This window comes from Ziziphus jujuba, chromosome 8, assembly GCF_031755915.1.
Source record: "Ziziphus jujuba cultivar Dongzao chromosome 8, ASM3175591v1".
In the NCBI taxonomy this organism is placed as follows: domain Eukaryota; kingdom Viridiplantae; phylum Streptophyta; class Magnoliopsida; order Rosales; family Rhamnaceae; genus Ziziphus; species Ziziphus jujuba.
Window position 1 is genome coordinate 23,743,797 of NC_083386.1, and position 17,394 is coordinate 23,761,190.

General features: G+C 36.2%; 3 protein-coding genes across 14 annotated transcripts; 1 reads left to right on the plus strand and 2 right to left on the minus strand.

Moving 5' to 3' along the window:
* Positions 1 to 1,322: 1,322 nt before the first annotated feature.
* On the plus strand, positions 1,323 to 5,264 carry LOC107414355 (protein DYAD). Of its 2 annotated transcripts, XM_060819757.1 has the most exons (8): positions 1,323 to 1,489; positions 1,701 to 2,449; positions 2,573 to 2,956; positions 3,122 to 3,239; positions 3,348 to 3,431; positions 4,017 to 4,694; positions 4,810 to 4,964; positions 5,065 to 5,264. In XM_060819757.1, the coding sequence occupies exons 1-7, from the start codon at positions 1,487 to 1,489 to the stop codon at positions 4,927 to 4,929; spliced, it is 2,136 nt and encodes a 711-aa protein (XP_060675740.1). In that variant the 5' UTR covers positions 1,323 to 1,486; the 3' UTR covers positions 4,930 to 4,964; positions 5,065 to 5,264. The 2 variants fall into 2 exon arrangements, with proteins under 2 accessions (XP_060675740.1, XP_024927739.3); XM_025071971.3 differs by having other exon boundaries at positions 1,325 to 1,489; positions 4,810 to 5,264.
* Positions 5,265 to 5,870: 606 nt separating this feature from the next.
* LOC107414358 (8-amino-7-oxononanoate synthase) lies at positions 5,871 to 11,425 on the minus strand. 4 transcript variants are annotated; one of them, XM_016022472.4, is made up of 11 exons: positions 10,953 to 11,425; positions 10,535 to 10,677; positions 10,333 to 10,440; positions 9,532 to 9,770; positions 9,391 to 9,432; positions 8,793 to 8,880; positions 8,003 to 8,136; positions 7,202 to 7,290; positions 6,654 to 6,807; positions 6,473 to 6,541; positions 5,871 to 6,349 (listed from the first exon to the last, which is right to left on the minus strand). In XM_016022472.4, the coding sequence occupies exons 1-11, from the start codon at positions 11,215 to 11,217 to the stop codon at positions 6,223 to 6,225; spliced, it is 1,458 nt and encodes a 485-aa protein (XP_015877958.2). In that variant the 5' UTR covers positions 11,218 to 11,425; the 3' UTR covers positions 5,871 to 6,222. The 4 variants fall into 4 exon arrangements, with proteins under 4 accessions (XP_015877958.2, XP_015877955.2, XP_015877959.2 ...); XM_016022469.4 differs by having other exon boundaries at positions 10,333 to 10,452; XM_016022473.4 differs by having other exon boundaries at positions 6,654 to 6,804; positions 10,953 to 11,423.
* An 839-nt stretch (positions 11,426 to 12,264) lies between these two features.
* Positions 12,265 to 16,837, minus strand: LOC107414353 (probable disease resistance RPP8-like protein 2). Of its 8 annotated transcripts, none has more exons than XM_060819924.1 (5): positions 16,728 to 16,837; positions 15,858 to 16,221; positions 15,619 to 15,769; positions 15,400 to 15,493; positions 12,265 to 15,184 (listed from the first exon to the last, which is right to left on the minus strand). In XM_060819924.1, exons 4-5 carry the CDS (start codon positions 15,453 to 15,455, stop codon positions 12,577 to 12,579), a joined length of 2,664 nt encoding a protein of 887 aa, XP_060675907.1. In that variant the 5' UTR covers positions 15,456 to 15,493; positions 15,619 to 15,769; positions 15,858 to 16,221; positions 16,728 to 16,837; the 3' UTR covers positions 12,265 to 12,576. The 8 variants fall into 8 exon arrangements, with proteins under 8 accessions (XP_060675907.1, XP_060675908.1, XP_060675909.1 ...); XM_060819925.1 differs by lacking the exon at positions 16,728 to 16,837 and adding an exon at positions 16,471 to 16,684; XM_060819926.1 differs by lacking the exon at positions 16,728 to 16,837 and having other exon boundaries at positions 15,969 to 16,684.
* Between the last annotated feature and the right edge of the window lie 557 nt (positions 16,838 to 17,394).

The following is a 17,394-nucleotide window of genomic DNA, read 5'->3' on the forward strand; positions in this document are numbered from 1 at the left end:
CCTGTATTGTGATTAACTGATTCAAAGCATTTCTTTTTTTCTTACTCGGCCGCAATATTGTATTTTCATTTTACCATAACTAGAATACCCTTAAACTTTCAGTTTCAGCCTTTTTCTCGTATCCCCAGAAAAACAAACACCTCTCTCTCTCTTTCTGTCTCTATATCTCTCTCTTTCCAGCTTTTTCTCATATATAAAAATCAATCTTACGAAGAAATAGAAAAGTCAATCTCTTGTATCCAAAAAAATGATTCAAAGTTCATTTGCATGATTTAAATTTTTCTATGCTTTTTTTTTTTTTTAACGAATTTGTTTTCGATTTTTCTGTCTATATTTCTTTTATAGATCTCGATGATGGATGGAAGCTCGTGCGAATCTGAAGATAGCTATGTGAGTTATCTAGTCACTCTCTCTCTCTCGCCTCCAAACACAATCCCTCTCTCGCCTCCAAACGCTATCCCTCTCTCTAAACCGCATGCTTCTTTCTGGAAATTCCTTTAATTTTTAAAAACTTCTTTTTATTCGTTCTGTTACACGTTCCCTCTCATATACCTCACGCGCCTCAAGCCCGTTTGTACACCACCTTCTGGAAAACCAATCTATGGTGCAAATGCTAAAAAAGCAAAATTGAACGGTGGATATGGCTGGAAACGAATCCTGTATATTAGGACAAAGAGCATAGGAGTTGCTTTTTTGTTTCCTCCACGCGCTACAAAAATCGGGTGAAACTATTTCCCCATGCAAAACCTGCCATTTTACGCTGATTTTAATCAAAACGGTATTTATGTAATAATTAGATTTATCTACAAGCCACATGACCCTGCGGAGAGAGAGAGAGAGAGAGAACATCTTCCTTGAACGTTTTTTTTTTTTGGGTCTTTTTCGCTGAGACCTAAGATTTGTAGTTGATTCAAATCACAAACACATCCAATGCGTCAATTTGATATGTAAAAAATTAAATTGTGCTGAGGGTGTGACACTGTGATACGTATTGTGGTGTAATATACAATATATGGTGGGCATGCATATTCTGGTTAAAGATACTATATAATAAGAAAAATGATTGGTCTAATACATTTAATATATATATGTTCGGTTCTAAGCAAAATAAAAATGTTTGGCTGCTAAGCAGTGCTTGTTTATTTTCGCAGGAGACTATGTACTTGCCATCAAAAGATAAAAAAAGTGCACAAAGTTCTTCTTTGGCCAGACATGTTCTGCCCATGTCTACTGCACCTATACCTAGTACCCTCCTGGGTAATACCAACGAACCCCTTTCCTTTCCATCTCTCTACCAAAAACACCTTTCCATTCTCTCTCTCTCTCTCTCTCTTTACTGTGAATTACACATATACCCCTTCTTTGTAACGTTGTTTTGAATATTGCAGAGGTTTCAGAACACATAAAGGTCGGTACTTTCTATGAAATAGATCACTCGGAGCTCCCACCTCAGGTCCCTGAACAGCTCAAGTTAATTCGGGTCGTTATGGTATGTATTTCATATCAAACCGGAAATGCCATAAATATAAGTAAATGCTTTTTCTCATGCTTCTTCTCATTCTTCTTCTTCTTCTTCTTCTTCTTCTTCTTCTTATTATTATTATTATTATTATTATTATTATTATTCTTTTTCGGTTGGGTTTTATTTTATGAATTTGGGCTTCGATCAATGAGGTTTTTATTTGATGTTTTGTGAGCAGGTGAGTGAGAAAGCGGTGCTCAGCGTGTCGTTGAGGTTCCCAAGCATTCACTCTCTCCGTACGCATTTGAATGCCGATAGCTATGGCAAACCGGAGGCCAAAAAACTACCTGCGCTGGATGAGAAATATGTAATGGCATCGGAAATGGCGGCTGAAGTGCTTTTCCGGAGGGTTCGACCCCAGGAACTTGCAGAGAGGAGGAATTCGTGGGGCTTCTGGGTGGCGCCATCTGTGGCTTCCAATAGAAATCCGAGACCCCCAGAATTAAGTGGTGGCCCCAGTAATGTTGGCTCTAAGAGGGGTTCGTGCTGGTCTGAACTCAAGCTCACTGGCATGGTTCAGTGGGGCAGGCGCCGGAAAATCCGATTTCTGGACGGGAAAGAAGAATACAAGCCCAAGTCTTTATCGAGCACTGAGAAAGAAGAAGAGAATGAAGATTTTGGTGAGGACGACGAAGCAGAAGAAGAAGAAGAAGAAGAAGAAGAAGAAGAAGAAGAAGAAGGAGAAGAGGAGGAAGCGGAAGCGAAAGAGAAAAAGACAAAAAAAGGTGGTGTCAAAGATATCAAAGCAAAGGCAGTAGAGGTTAAAACCTACCGCAGGAGGAGTAAGAGAAAGCTCCATAATAAGAATAGCAGCAAAACCCAAAATCCGAAACCAGCAAAGCGTCAGAAGCAAAATCAAATTTTAGTTTACGATAGGACTAAGAAGAAGAAGGTCAAAAACTCCATAGATAGATGGTCTGCTGCGAGGTTTGAACTTTATATTACTCTGCTCTTACGTTTAAATTCTGCTATATTTATTTTACTTCCATTGGTTTCACTTTAATATGAGGTTTACTAATTATGGACGATTGTTGATTTGTTTCTCTTAAGGTATAAATTGGCAGAGGAGAACATGTTGAAAATTATGAAAGCAAAAGGTGCTGTATGTGGAAAACCAATACTAAGGCCAGCACTGAGATCTGAGGCCCGGAAGCTTATTGGGGATACAGGTTTGCTAGATCATTTGCTGAAGCACATGGCGGGGAAGGTGGCACCTGGTGGCACGGAGCGATTCCGGCGTCGACACAATGCCGATGGTGCCATGGAGTATTGGCTAGAGGATGCCAATTTGGTTAATATTCGGATGGAGGCAGGGGTGCAGGATCCTTATTGGATACCACCACCTGGGTGGCAACCTGGTGACAACCCTGCTCAAGACCCTGTCTGTGCCAGAGAGCTGAAGGAGCTTAGGGAAGAGATGTCCAAGATGAAAAAGTATGAACTTTGGTTTATGTTGTCATCATTTATGTGGCCTTTCGCTGGTCATTAATCTCATATGTGCATTCTTCTCTTTTCTTTTAATCAGTATTGACGTTGGAAATGTGTCGTTTATTAGCATTTTGATATCATTTTCTGTTTTTCATTTTGCTGGATATACAGTGATATGCAGGAACTTGCATCCAGGAAGCAAGATGAGGATTTAATTATTGTTACCACCCCTAATTCTACTCTAACAAATCTGCAATGGGACCATGAAATTTCTGGACTATCATTGAAGGTGAACACAGAGTAAAGGGACAATTTTGACATATTGTTTGATTTATTAATTTGTCTATTGGACTTGGTGAAGTCTGTTTTAACTAGCTCATTAATTTTGTTTTGGCAGGAAATGTATGTGGAGTTGGTGAATAGGAAAGCGAACATGGAAGAACAACTTAAGAAAATTTCTCAATCTTTGAGTGGAATGGAGGTACAGACCTCAAAATTAACCATCTGATTATCATGTGCTTTCAATTTGAAATTCCATTAGTTACTAGTTCGATAATTTATTTCATGTTGGTGAAGCACTTATCACATTCACAAAGGACACATGTTGATTATCAATGAGTTCAGAGTTCTTATATTTAGATCAGTCAGGACTTATGAATAGTTGAACCATTTAATTATCCCTTCACCAAGTGATAATACGCATCATATCAAAATCTAATACGGTTAAATGACATCAAAGTTGGATTCCTCTCTAAGCAAAGAGCAATTATATTTATGAGTCCCAAATTTGTCCCATGCCCTACTTCTAAAAAAGTAATAATGATTCTGTTTATTTTGAGATATGCGGGAAATGAAATGAATAAGTAACTAGGTCTCCAATTTATCTCTATTCTTTTCACTTTTAATTAAGATTTAGTTTGTGAATCAAACATTTGAAGAAAGAATATCAATAAATAAGAGGCCAGTTATATATATATATATATATATAAATATCATTTAATGATGTTATTTAATGATGATAATATAGTGGGCAATTGCACAAGTTAAAGAATGATGGTGAACGCAGGAACAAATGGGGATGCTGAAATCATCAATGGGAGAACATATCCTCCTGTCAGAATCTGAAGCACCAGCATTAATAGGATCACCTACAACTCCATCAGACAATGAAAGGGAGGCGAGGCAAAAGAACAAATCGGCATTAAAATCAGGTGAAATGCGAGAAGGTGATCAGGGAAGGGACAAGGCGGTAGCTACTATAACAGAGGACAAAGCAGCAAAAATACAGAGACTTAAGAGTGGGTTCAGGATTTGCAAGCCACAGGGGAGTTTCGTGTGGCCAAGCCCAAAGATGACTTTCACAACCCCTCAGCTTTTGGTCCAGGTAGATGATCCCTTTATGGTCCCAACCCCACCGTCAGTCTCCTCTTCCACTGCCTCAGCATCCCGCCTCCTCCATCATATATCTCAGCCTCAAATTGAGCCCCCACCAACCTCCCCTGTCAAGCCTTTGGCTGAGAAACGCCCTGTCTGCACAGCCACCCTATCCACTGTTTCCAAACCTTCGGCCTCTGCCTCTATCTCTACCTCTCCTACTCTTCCACCTGAGACAAGCCCCAAAACTTCCCTCATCAACCTGAATGAAACCCCTCTTGATCAGAATGATGATACTGCACCATGTGGGACTCTCACCACGTACCAGAGAAGACATCATGTGGCGGCAAATATTGATTCCAGCAAAAATGTGAGTATTTCCTTTCCTTTTTTGCTTCATTTCCCTTTTTTTATTATTAAATTAAAAAGGAAAACGAGCCCGTTTTCATGTGTACGCATATTCTGTGCTTTATTTTCCTGAACAGTTGGTAGCGGCTAAGAAAGAGGATGGAGGAGTTGAAACAGAAAAAAATATGGGAGAGGCTTGGTGGGCAGCTCTGGCTAGTCGTAATCCTTGTTTGAGCAACTCCAGCCGGAAAAACTGATTGGGTCTTTTAAGTCATTATCCTGACCATGGAAGGTAAAAAATTTACATTATGCTTGCTCCTAGGTGATAAGTAACTAATGTCTTCATATTTTATTCTATCTTGGGTGGTTAATTTTGGGGATTCTATTTCTAGGAGTGTTATCTCCTTGGAGGAAAACCACAAAGATCAAAATATCGACATATGTATTGGTGATTATAGTTTTCTTTTAGAGAGTGTATATATATATATATATATATAGATATCTCCAACGTTGGATGGATTGCGTTACACGGTTACAATATTATTTCAGGAGCTCCAAACAACAGTAAAATGTAAATAATATTTTACACACACACACACACATATATATATATATATATATTCTATATGCATTTTATATTTCATCCCCTTATTTCTTACTTTAAATCAAAAACAATTTGAATTTGCCTAAAAGTTACTTGATTTCTATGCTCTTTTGATGGAAAGAGAGAGTGTTGCCACTAGAGGCAGATAAAGATTTGTTTTGTTTGAGTTATAATTATAACATTTTGATTGATCTTTTATAAACGTAGTAGGAAGATAATCTTCTCATTTATTTTTATTTTTATTTTTTTAAAAAAAGAGACACCATTGCTTTTATAGAAATTGTCTTGAAATTATTTATCTTATTTGGTTGCTTAAAATTATATCATTTTACTTGTAAAGAGACAGCAAACTTTTTGTAGAAAGTTTTTACAATTATATCGTTTTATTTAATTTCTTGAAAAATTAAAGATGGTAATCTTTGTATTCTTGCCCAACTCCAGTAAAGCCTATTCCTCAAGCGATGCCTACTGCCTGGTAAATTAATCCAAACCGATTCACTTGACTATGAGCCCGTAAAAAAACTTTTTTTTTTTTTCTCTACATAAATTAAATTTGCTTTGGGGGAAATTCAATAAAGTAGAAAGTTAGCTAACTAAATAGAATATTCAAACAATTTTATTTATCAAATAATGAAACTATTGACAGTTTCTCTCAAACAAAAATAAAAAATAAGAGTGGCCGTGAATTTCTCATATTAATATCGTTCCTAAACCTGCAAACTTGTAATGGGTGCTGCTTTACTGCTTTTAGTACAGCGAATAGACAAAACTAACCGTTGAACGATCAGGTAACTAAAAAAAAATTGTTTTGTAATTTCAAAATTTCAAAGTTATTCAACAATTGAAACGATTTTTGCTTCTAAAATCAAATTGATATGATTAGCAACTTCCAACGTAGGCTGCTACCATCAAGGACTAGAAGAAATTAACTGTAAAGAATGAAGACCTACATCCTTGCATATACATTTGAACCGTTGATGCTAATATCTTGAAAATTGATGCACCGGGAAAGTGCAGCTGTGAGCCTCTTCAAATCATCCCTCGTGTGTGTTGCACACAAAGTAACTCGAAGCCTGAGAAACAAATAAAAATGATCTAATTTAAACACAAGGATAAGTGCATCTACAAGTATTGAGCCGGTAATTTATCGAACATAAAGTGAAGGAGAAAAGAGATAATAAAGACTATCGCAGAACCTGCATGAGTTGGGTGGCACTGTTGGGGGTCTGATTGCGGTCACATGGAAACCGGATCTCAGCAAATGCCTGTTCAACAATGAAGACAGTTTGAAGTTCTTTTAGCAAAAACTTCCACTGCAACATACACATTTCCATCAATACACATAAAAACTAACAGCAAACATTGAGGGGGACAAACCGGCTGGCTTCCAGAGCCTTGTCTTCACTCCCTATAATAAGAGATATTATGGGACTTGAGATGGGGATTCCAGTTAGAGCACGGAAGTCCCGAACCCGATCCCATATTTCCCTTCTACGCCAAGTCTCCTTTCTTGCCACAATAACAGCAGCTGCTAAGTTTTACTTGTGTTATTAGGAACAGAACGTATTTCACAGAAGGAAAACTGAAATATATAATTTAAATGAGGCACAACCTGGTTAAATTTTGCTAGTATAAAGATTAAATAAATTTCTAACCTACATAACCTGTCAGATCATAAATGTCAATGCTAGAAATGGCTACTCATTTTGAAATTTTCATTTTAGAATTTGTAAATTTGATTATCATATTTTAAAAACATTGTTTCTTTTAAGGCATGTTTTTCATGAATATTTCCTCCTGCATCTACATTACTTCTGGCCCAAACAACGCAAATAGTGATTTTCCTTGTTACCTACCCTTATAAGACCAAGAAAAGTACCAAAAAGATTCAATATGCAAGTGAATCAACAAATTGTATGGCTTACCATGGGCAGCAGAAGCAATGGGTACTGGTGAAGCAGTTGAAAATATAAAAGAGCGGCCCCTTGATTGTATGAGTTGCTTCCACTTTTTACTGTTCATATAGAAATCAAAAGGCATCATAAGAAAATTTCATTACATACAGAGAGAAAATATGCAAGAAATCCATTGACAAAGTACATCAGGTATTAAGCTTTTAAAATCATTTACCAAAAACCTTCTTCCTTGGGAAATGCTAGAAAATCTAATATCCATAACTATTTTCCACTGAAAAGCAGAACCAACATATGAAATTTTTAAGAGGTGTAACATATGTATAAAGATTTCTTTAATCACTATAACTGTTTTTCATTCAAGCATGTATGATGCTGCCAACCAAATAGCAGGGTTCCGGAATGATCTCAAGCTAATAGATTGGAAGTTCAAGTACTGTAAAGGCTGAGTCAAACTTTGCTAGGCTTTTAGAAACTTGACAAATTGGAATTTCTTACAATTAACATGTAAATTCTAAACTTTAGTTCACAATAAGGAATTGAGAGGAGAGAGAAATTAGAACATATATTGAATAATAATGAGGTTCCATATTATAGATGCTTCATGGAGTTAATTTCGAATCAGCAGAAGGCAGAAGGGCCTTAAGAGGAGGAAGGAGGATTAAAAGGAAGCGTTTAAAATAAGAGGATGTAGGCCAACTATAAATCCCATCACAAAATTGGTTCAGTAAACATCAGTAAAAGATATCCCATTTACCTAGTACTAATAAAAAGATCAAAAAAAAAAAAAAAAAAATATGCATGAATAATTACCTGCAAGCTATGAAACCACCATGGCAACCTGCAGCCTTGCTCAGAGTGCCAATGCATATGTCAACATCTTTTTCACAGTTGAACTCTTCAGCCACTCCACCACCACTTTTTCCACAAACAAATGTTCCATGAGCCTGAAAGAAGAGATTACTTTTCTTAGTAACATTCATAGTGTACATCTACTATAGTTACATCAATGCAAAGGAATTGAATAAGCTATTTTTGCCATTAATGTATATAAATTCAATTACCGGAGTACATGTTATTGAATATTTGATCCTAAACTGAGGAATAGTGGAACAGGGCTAGGAGGGAGAAGAGGTCATCCATGGCCAACACCCATGGGTTCACTTGCTTTAAAGTAGGAATTTGATAGATCTAGAAGAGACCAGATCTAAAATGTTATTCTTATACAGATGAACCCCAAAACCCCTGAGGAGCTTAGCTATACAGTTCTAAGGGTTAGTATACAGTGCATTACCTCATGTTCTCACTGCGTTACCTCATGTTCTCACCCTGCAACTTTTTAAGGGCTTAGGGCAACAGGGGAGTGACCTAAGTGTCTGTTTAAGTGCAATTGAAGAAAGAATAAGTAGTAAAATAGCTGTCTATTATATAAAGGTTTGTCTACGGCCCAAAGTAAATGTTCTTCAACCACCCTCCATATTTCATAGAATTTATACTGAGAGAGAGTAAGCGTTTAATTACAAGATGGTACGACAAGTCAAAAGAGAGGTTTGAAAAACTTATTCAATTTCCAACAACATTGTAAGAAATTGAGAGGACTTACATCATCAATAACTAACAAAAATCCATACTTCTTGCGTAGTTTCACAAGCTCAATCATTGGTGCAAAGTCTCCATCCATACTAAACAAGCTGTAATCAAAACCAAATGAAGTCCTATTACACACACACACACACACGCACACACACATGCACACGCACGTGCACACAAAGACACACAGACACACACACGCACATGTGCACGTGCACACACACACGCACACGCACATGCACATGCACAAACATGCACATGCACAGTAAACCGAGTCATAACAGAATATATATTGTCACAAAAGAAAACATCATTTCTGATCTGATAACATTCAACCTCATGAACATCTAAAAATCTATCTGAACCCTAAAACAGCAACCAAAAAAAAAAGGAGTTCCCAGATTTGAACATTAAACCACTTAAAACAACCCACATTTTGATATGGTATGTTGGAATTCCATTGTTTAAAAAGCTTAAGCTACTATAAATCATTTCCAAATTGCATATCCAGCAGATGGTGATTCTAGGTTATCTACAATTTCAATAATTATTTCATCAAGGGAGTTTTAGATAATGGCATTTAGAGTAGCATTTTTGATATTATGACTTACCTATCAGTCACAACAACTTTCTTCCTCATTGTGCAACTTGATCTGTCAAAACAAAGACACATTGCTGATACATGTAAAAAGGAAATTATATCTTCAACTAGAGACATGTATGAAATGTTTAAGAAAAAACTAAAAACCTACAACAATGCATTAAGGTGAGTCATGTTGCAATGTCTATAGATGAACACCTCTACACTGCCTTGCCGCTCAGCAAGACGAATACCATCAATTATTGATGCATGATTCAGGGCATCAGAAAAAATAGCAACTCTTTCATGCTGCAAAGGTTTTCTGCCAGAAGCCAGCAGAGAGCTAACATTTCCTAACGTTACCATCGTGGCCATATTGGCTGCAAACCCGGTGGGACAAAGAAGGCAATCCTAATCCATAAAATTTAAATAAAAAATACATCAGTTTTCAGCTAAAATACCAAAACCAAGTGAAAATAAAAAATAAAAAAATGAAACATATGTCAAAAGAATGCATCTAAAGGTTAGACCTATAAGAAACCATACAAATGATAACCATAGCTTTGAACCACATAACTTATCTTTTGGTATCCCTATTCTGGAAAATCACATAATTGAGACAGTTCATACAAGGTCACAGTCAAAGAATTGAATTTCAAATCTTTGCCATTAACAATTAAAAGACCAAAAAAAAAAAAAAAAAAAAACAAAAAAACAGCACTTGAACGTGGTTTAAGTAGAAAATGGAAAAGAACAAGATCCACGGCATGCAACATATGCGGTCAAACACAATAGCATTATTTATGCTGCATATCCTAGTGCAAGTCCAATTCCCTAGTTAATTTTCCTAACACACCCTTGTTAATTTGAACACCATATTAAGCTCTTTATTTCTTCTGTTGCTACGAAATTGTGAACCAATAAATTAAGAGGAAACACGAAGTGACAACTTTTCAAGAACTGCAGGTTATACCTCTTTCTTCTTCAAGTCTGCCAAACATGATTCCAGCATCCCATGATAATTGGTATATCCACATATAAGAGCAGAACCTCTGGGACCCATTCCGTGTTCTTGCGCTGCCTGATTTTGAAACTGTTATCCAAGTTTTTAGGAAAAAAGATAAACTAAGAAGCAGACAAAAAAATACACATTTAGAAAGATATCATGACCAAACCTTTGCAGCAGCCTTGCCAATAGTAGGATGTGAACTCAAGCCCAAATAGTCATTTCCAGAGAACAAAAGTAACTTTTTGAATCGCCGAGGACACGACTCTGATTTATGGTCACCTAAATCATCTCTGCAGACAGCCTCATCACCTGGAAAAACCCAGAAGCGCATATTTAAAACCTTTATGATATGCATTATGTAAAATTCAGATTTTTGAAGCACATAAAACACTGAACTATGCTCAGAATCAAAGGAAAAAGTAACAAATGCACAAAGTTTAAAATCTTTACGAGATGCATTATGTAAAATTCGGGTTTTTGAAGCAGAGAAAACACTGAATATGCTCAGAATCAACGGAAAAGATAACAATGTTACGTCCCAGTGGAGTATAATTCGAAAGTTGAACCAACAATAATTAACTAACCGGAACTGGTAACTTCATGAACCCATTTGAGAAATGTGGGCTCCGAAATCTCAACCTCCACAGAGGACCGGTCAAACGGCTGCATTTTGTCAAACACCTCGAAGTCATCTTCAATGGGTTTTGAGGCTTTTTGGTATTCATCTCCAATGGGATTTTGTGGTTCATTGCGGAGGTAAATGGGTCTGAGAGAACGAAGGAGTTGCAAAGCTTCAAGCTTTGAAAGAGACTCCTCGACCCATTGGTCCCAGGAGTTCAAAACCTCCATTTTCAGAGCTAAGAGAGGGAGAGAGAGAGAGAGAGAGAGAGAGAGAGAGAGAGAGAGAGATGGAGGTTGAGGAGTAGAGGAGCAGAGGGAGAGTAGTAGTTGTAGTTATGGTAGGTGTGGACAGCTTTTGGTTAGTTAATATTGTGTTGCAACTATTTGCCTACTTAACAGGTTTGTTGAATTTTCCTTTCTGAATTCTTTCCCAGATGAAACAAAAATAAATAAATAAAATAAGGTGTGGAACAGTTGGAACTTCGAATCGAAGGCGGAGATTCCTAAACGACATGTCTGTCTCTCTCTCTCGTGGAATTGGATACGTACACGTAATTTATTAATTATTATAGCCATCAGACAAGCGCCGCCCCTTTTCCATTTGAAAAACGACATGTCTTTCACGAAATTTATCAGAGAAAAAAAAAAAAAAAACAAAAAACAAAAAAGACATGTCTTTCACGAAATTGATCTTTTTGAAGTTCAAACTCATTAATTATCAAAGTAAAAAATAATAAAAAGAGAGCTTTTATCATTATTTATGCTTAATTTTTGGTCTTGTTTATCAAATTATTAGGATTGTGTTTTTTCACTTTCTACAAAAGTTATAGTGGTGCTTAAATTTATTAGACAACCTTATTTGTAGAGTAGAGTAGATTTTGAACATTTTTGACCTCTAGTCTCCTTTCAGCCAAAATAATCAGAAGAATGAGGATGTTGGGCCTAGCTGAAATTTTTAGGATGGATACCATTTTAATATGGTATTAGAATCTTGATGATTAAGAAATTTTACAATGGAATATTTTCATTTTGTATTTATAATTGTGTTTAATTATTGTTTGAATTGTTTGTATTATTTGGCATGTGTAAAGTTTAGTTTCTTCTCTTTTTTCCTTCAACTTAAACTTTTACGATAAAAGGCAACTTAACCCTAATATCAAGACCAAACAAAGAATTATTGGATATCAGTTCCGATACAGACGATATGTCAATTCTTTATGCTTCATGCTTGGATTGTTAATTTAGTATATCAATAAAATAGAAACAAGATCAATCTTAACAAAATCTCAGGCTGCAATTCCAATTCATTTTTCCATGCCTAGTAGAACAGTAGGACACCGTCTACGAAGCAAAGATAAACTGACAAGAGATGCAATTTGGAAACTTTGACAAGTAATAAAAGATAATTGTATGCTACAATGTTTGAGCTGCCGGAGCTCACAAATAACATAATAAAAGAGTGTACTTCTACCACAACAAGAGCAAGTACAATAAATTTGTCGCAAGAAGGTGGAGTGCGCGCGCGCGAGAGAGAGAGAGAGAGAGAGAGAGAGCAGTTTGAACACATAATACCATGATTTTTAAAGCTCAAACAACCTTGAGGATAGTGATGGATGGAACATGCTGGATTTTGTAATAATCTTCACCTTGCAACCTTTCTACAAATCTATTTGGCATCTGTTTTATTTCCAACTCACTCAGAGTAGTTACAGATTTTATCTCTTCTGGGAGCATCCTCAAATGCCTGCATAGGGTAAGTTGAAAACTTCTGAGCTTTGGCAGTGCATTTTCTTCAACATTAAACTCTTCCAAACATTCCAATAATTCAAGCTCCAGGAACTCAAGTTGACGAAACCCATCAACAGAAACTTGAAGTGTTTTTCCACTGTAAGAAGATGCTTTCAGCCTAAGAACAAAGAGAAAAGGAAGCTCTTTTAGCACCTTCATAGGATCATTGCTAAGACGAGATTGATGTAAAATCAACTGAGTCAGACGTGGAGGGAATTCATCTGGTCTCGGTAGATTTCTTATCACTCCTATCATTTGCAACTTGATGACACGGCGAAGAGAAGAAAGTTTGAGTGATGGAAATATATAATCTTCATCAGTATGCAGGAACAAGGACTGGAGGTACAAAAGCTTGGACAAGGAATTAAAGATTTTATCCTTCTCTATGCAAAAGTTTCCTCTCAATCCCAACTTTCGAAGATTGATTAAATTGATGGTGTTTGTTTCCTTCCAATCCTTAACCCGAAAATCTGACAGAGTCTGGAGATGCCGTAGGGTGTCAATTCGCAACTGGTTACCAAACATAGAGGCATCCATGTAAAGATGCCTCAAGTTTTTCAACTTCCATAACACATTAGGAACTGTCTTAAGATCAAAATTTTCAGCAACATCAAGAGTTTGAAGATTAGACAATGAACCTATACCTTCTGGTAGGGATTGTAATTCGCAACGTCGTAAACCCAAGTACTTCAAATGAAACAGTTCACCAATTACATTGGGAATGCCACCATACTTCAACCACGTACCCTCCAATTCTAAGACTTTAACGAGTTTAAATTTTCTACAGATTAAACGCAGATCAGTAACACAACTTTCATTATTCAGTTGAAAGAAGAGGAGAGACCGCAGATGTGGATCTGAATTTTCAAGGAAGTCAACAGAGCTGGAGCAGACAGCAAGATGACGGGTTTTAGCTGGAGGCACCGAATTCCGTTTCCTACGGATCTCAAGAAAATTCATTACCCTAGACTTAGAGATGGCCAGGTCTCGCATTAAGTCGTGAATTCGACAGTGTTTGACTCTATCATTTGCACTTACCTTTGCCACTTGGACCATATTTCTATCAATTAGCTCGTTCAGATAGTCCTCTGCTATGTCCTCCATTCTCTCTCCATTTTGTGGGATCAAACCCTCTGCAATCCATAGCCGATACAATTTACGTGCAGTGATCACGTAGTCTTCAGGAAATAATCCTAAATACAGAAAGCAGAACTTTAGATAACAGGGCAAGTCGTAAAAGCTTAAAGCTAGTATAGCTGATACCCCATTTGGATCTCGGGCAAAGTATGAATGAATAGTGTTTAGAACCCTCTCCCATTCACTCAGTCTCCTTTTCCTCGAAAGCAAACCTCCCAATACAATGATGGCTAGAGGTAAACCATCACATTTTTCCACAATTTCACCTCCAATTTTCTCTAACTCAGGTGGACATTCTCTATCAATGCTTTCAATCAATGCTTTTCGGCAGAACAATTTCCAGCTGTCCTCTTTGCTTCGAAATCTCATTTCATGGGGAATGCTTTGAGCATCTGCATGCAAAGCAACATTCCTATTACGAGTTGTAAGCAACACTTTACTTCCATTGCCACAATATGGGAAGGCCCTTGCCATACTATCCCAAGCCGTGGTGCTCCATATATCATCAACAACCACCAGATAACGTGTCCCCTGCAAATGCTCATACAGCATTTCCTCCAACTCTTCTTCGCCAAATTTTTGAAAATGCTTTGTTGTTCTTGTAACCTGTTTTAGAATCCCTCCCAAAACATCTCTAGTTTTGAAGTCTTGGGACACATAAACCCAAGCACGACAATCAAAACAAGCCCGAACTTCAGCATGGTTATAAACCTCTTTTGCCAAGGTGGTCTTACCAATCCCTCCCATGCCGACTATTGAGATTGCCCACCTTTGATTGTCCTTGACAAGCTGGTTCACAATAATAACTATGTCCTCCTCCAATCCAACAATATCCGAGTCCTGGCCACGAGGAGATGATCGCCGCAGCTTCAGCAACGTCTCATTCGCATGACTTGTTCCCTCCCCAATATTCTTTATCCCGTATGTCCCACGACTGGTAGAAATGTCAGAAATCTTTAATTGGATGGCCTCCAGATCTTTCATCATCTTGCAACTTTGCTTCCATTCTTGAAAAACAAAAGCATACCTCTTCATGAAGTGGATTTTGCTCAAGGATTCGATTTTCAGGATGTAGGTGTCAATGAGGTCCTCAGCATCATAAGCAACGTTTCTGATATCAGAAACCCAATTATGCACCCTCATATCACCTTCTTCCTTCGCATCTGCATCTTTTAAGAAGCACTGCATCCGCTTGAGTTCATTCCTCAACCGCTCTACTTGCTGATGAACATCTTTGCACAAATGGATTTGGTCAAGTACTTCACCAAGCCTTTCTAAAACAAAAGAAACAACAATTTCAGCCATGAATATATGCTGAGCTCTTACACAGGTGACAAATTGATCAAGAGCTTAATCCCTTTTTGATCAGGTAGAAAGTAGTTCTTTTGTCTTTTTTAAGTTCGACACGCTGCAAAACCCACTTTGGATTTCTTCAAAGCTTGGCATTTGTCATGCTCACTTTGCTCATTAGATTCAAAGATTTACCATTTAAAAGTTGACCACAACCTTTCTTGGACAGCTGGCTTCAATCTTTTCGGCATGAATCAGAACAATAGTCCAGCCTTAAATAATAATATTGCTGAAAGAGACCAGCATAAATGATAATTTGTCAGTATTATTATAAGCGAGAAATTTACACATGTACCCCTTTTTTGCAATTGTAGACTAAATAAATTACCAGCAGCACAGACTGATAAACATTACATGAAAAACTGAAAGCAGCATGCGTACTACTGCTTGTGGCCCTTTCTTCTTCAAGTCTGTCAAACTCAAACAAGACTTTTGCAGTCCATGGTAATTGGTATGTATCCATCCACATATAGAGCAGAACCTCTAGGGGATCCATGTTTTTCCGCTGCATGATTTCAAAATCAATTTCCATAATGTTAAGAAAATGGTAAAACCAAGAAGCAGAGAAAAGCATACTTTTATCTAACAATTACCGTCAAAACTTCATAGTTGCCATTCTAATAGTAGGATGTGAAGTCAAACCCGACAGTTCCAGATAATAATAATAAAAAGTGACATTTTGAATAGCTGACAGATGCACCCACCATATGTGAAAATGTGGGCTCTGAAATTTCAATTTCCAAAGCAGATCATGTTCCATTGCCGCATTTCGTCAAACATGTTAAATTCAACTTCCACGCGTTTTTGAGTTTTGAGGAATTTTTTTGATACTCATCTTCAATAGGCTTTGCCGGTTTATTTTAACCGTAAACAGATAATGTCGGAAAAAAAAATAATAATTCAAGCTTTGAAAAGGTCCTCGACCACCCAGTGGTTTCATCAGTCTATCATCTCCACCTGCAGAACGAGAGGAATAGTAGCAGTAGCAGTAGTTACAATACATTATACCGATGTTATTTCTTTATTTCGGCAACCATAAAAAATAAAAATAAAAAAACACATTGATTCTCTTTTTCAGCAACCATTAAAACCAAAAAAAAAAAAAAAAATGAAAAACAATTAATTATTTGTTCATTGACTTCCCAGTATTCATTGTATTTATATAACTAAAATAAACAGGAAATGAGAGAGAAATTGAGAGCCAACCTAAAAAACTATGCCCTCTTATATATACAATTATTTTAATCCCCGTTACAATTATTATTAGGTTAATTAATTTTTCGTGATCCACAACCAGGCAACTGCAATGATTAGGTGTGCAGATCAACCGGCATGTTTCAATTACAAGAATCAATGCCTATAAAGACAAGAACCAAAATAAAAATAAAAAATAAAAATATCAATGTCTATAAAAGAGAAAAATATTATCAAGATTGTTAATTAATTTTGGTATAAACCATCACCTCAGAGCGTTGATATGACATATAATGGAAATGCTAATAACTTGCAAATGTATATCATATGAGCTTCAATATGAGGTATAATTTGATATGAACTCTCATATCAATTTTAGTATTACTTACATCCACAAGCATTTATGGGACTTACATCCACATCCCTTAAAGAATTTTATTAAAAAATCATTTTTAAATTAAATATATTTACTTTTATATATATAAATAATTTATAATTATCATGCTACCCTTAAAATTATGGATCACATCAATTTTGATGTGATATACGCACCTGATGGATGTTACTAATTAATAATTATCAAGTGCAGAAATTTAAATATTAATAAAATATATATAATTGAAAATATGAAAAGAAAATTAACAAAAGATATGTGATAAAAAAAATGGCAACTTAACTACTTTGTAATTAAAACAAAAATAAAATAAAAAATTATATTAAAAATATTAATTAAATATGTATTGTAATAATGTTAAAATTTTAAATTATATTAGAAAATTGTGATCACATAAGAGATTAATATAAATATAAAATGATAAGTAAGAGAGAGAAAAAGGATTAAAGCAAAATAAAAAGAACAAATTAAAAAAAAATGAAAAAAAAAATGAAGAGTTCACATGGGGTGGGTTTTTAATTTTTATTTTTATCTATTTATTT

Coding starts and splice junctions, on each gene's coding strand:
- LOC107414355 (XM_060819757.1), top strand. Junction 3,240..3,347: donor TTTCTGGACTATCATTGAAG/GTGAACACAGAG, acceptor TTGTTTTGGCAG/GAAATGTATGTGGAGTTGGT. Junction 3,432..4,016: donor AATCTTTGAGTGGAATGGAG/GTACAGACCTCA, acceptor TGGTGAACGCAG/GAACAAATGGGGATGCTGAA.
- LOC107414358 (XM_016022469.4), bottom strand. CDS start 11,217: ATGGAGGTTTTGAACTCCTGGGACCAATGGGTCGAGGAGTCTCTTTCA. Junction 10,678..10,952: donor TCATGAAGTTACCAGTTCCG/GTTAGTTAATTA, acceptor GGGTTTTTCCAG/GTGATGAGGCTGTCTGCAGA. Junction 10,453..10,534: donor TTGGCAAGGCTGCTGCAAAG/GTTTGGTCATGA, acceptor CTTGGATAACAG/TTTCAAAATCAGGCAGCGCA.
- LOC107414353 (XM_060819924.1), bottom strand. CDS start 15,455: ATGCCGAAAAGATTGAAGCCAGCTGTCCAAGAAAGGTTGTGGTCAACT. Junction 15,185..15,399: donor TTGTGGTCAACTTTTAAATG/GTAAATCTTTGA, acceptor TGTTTTAGAAAG/GCTTGGTGAAGTACTTGACC.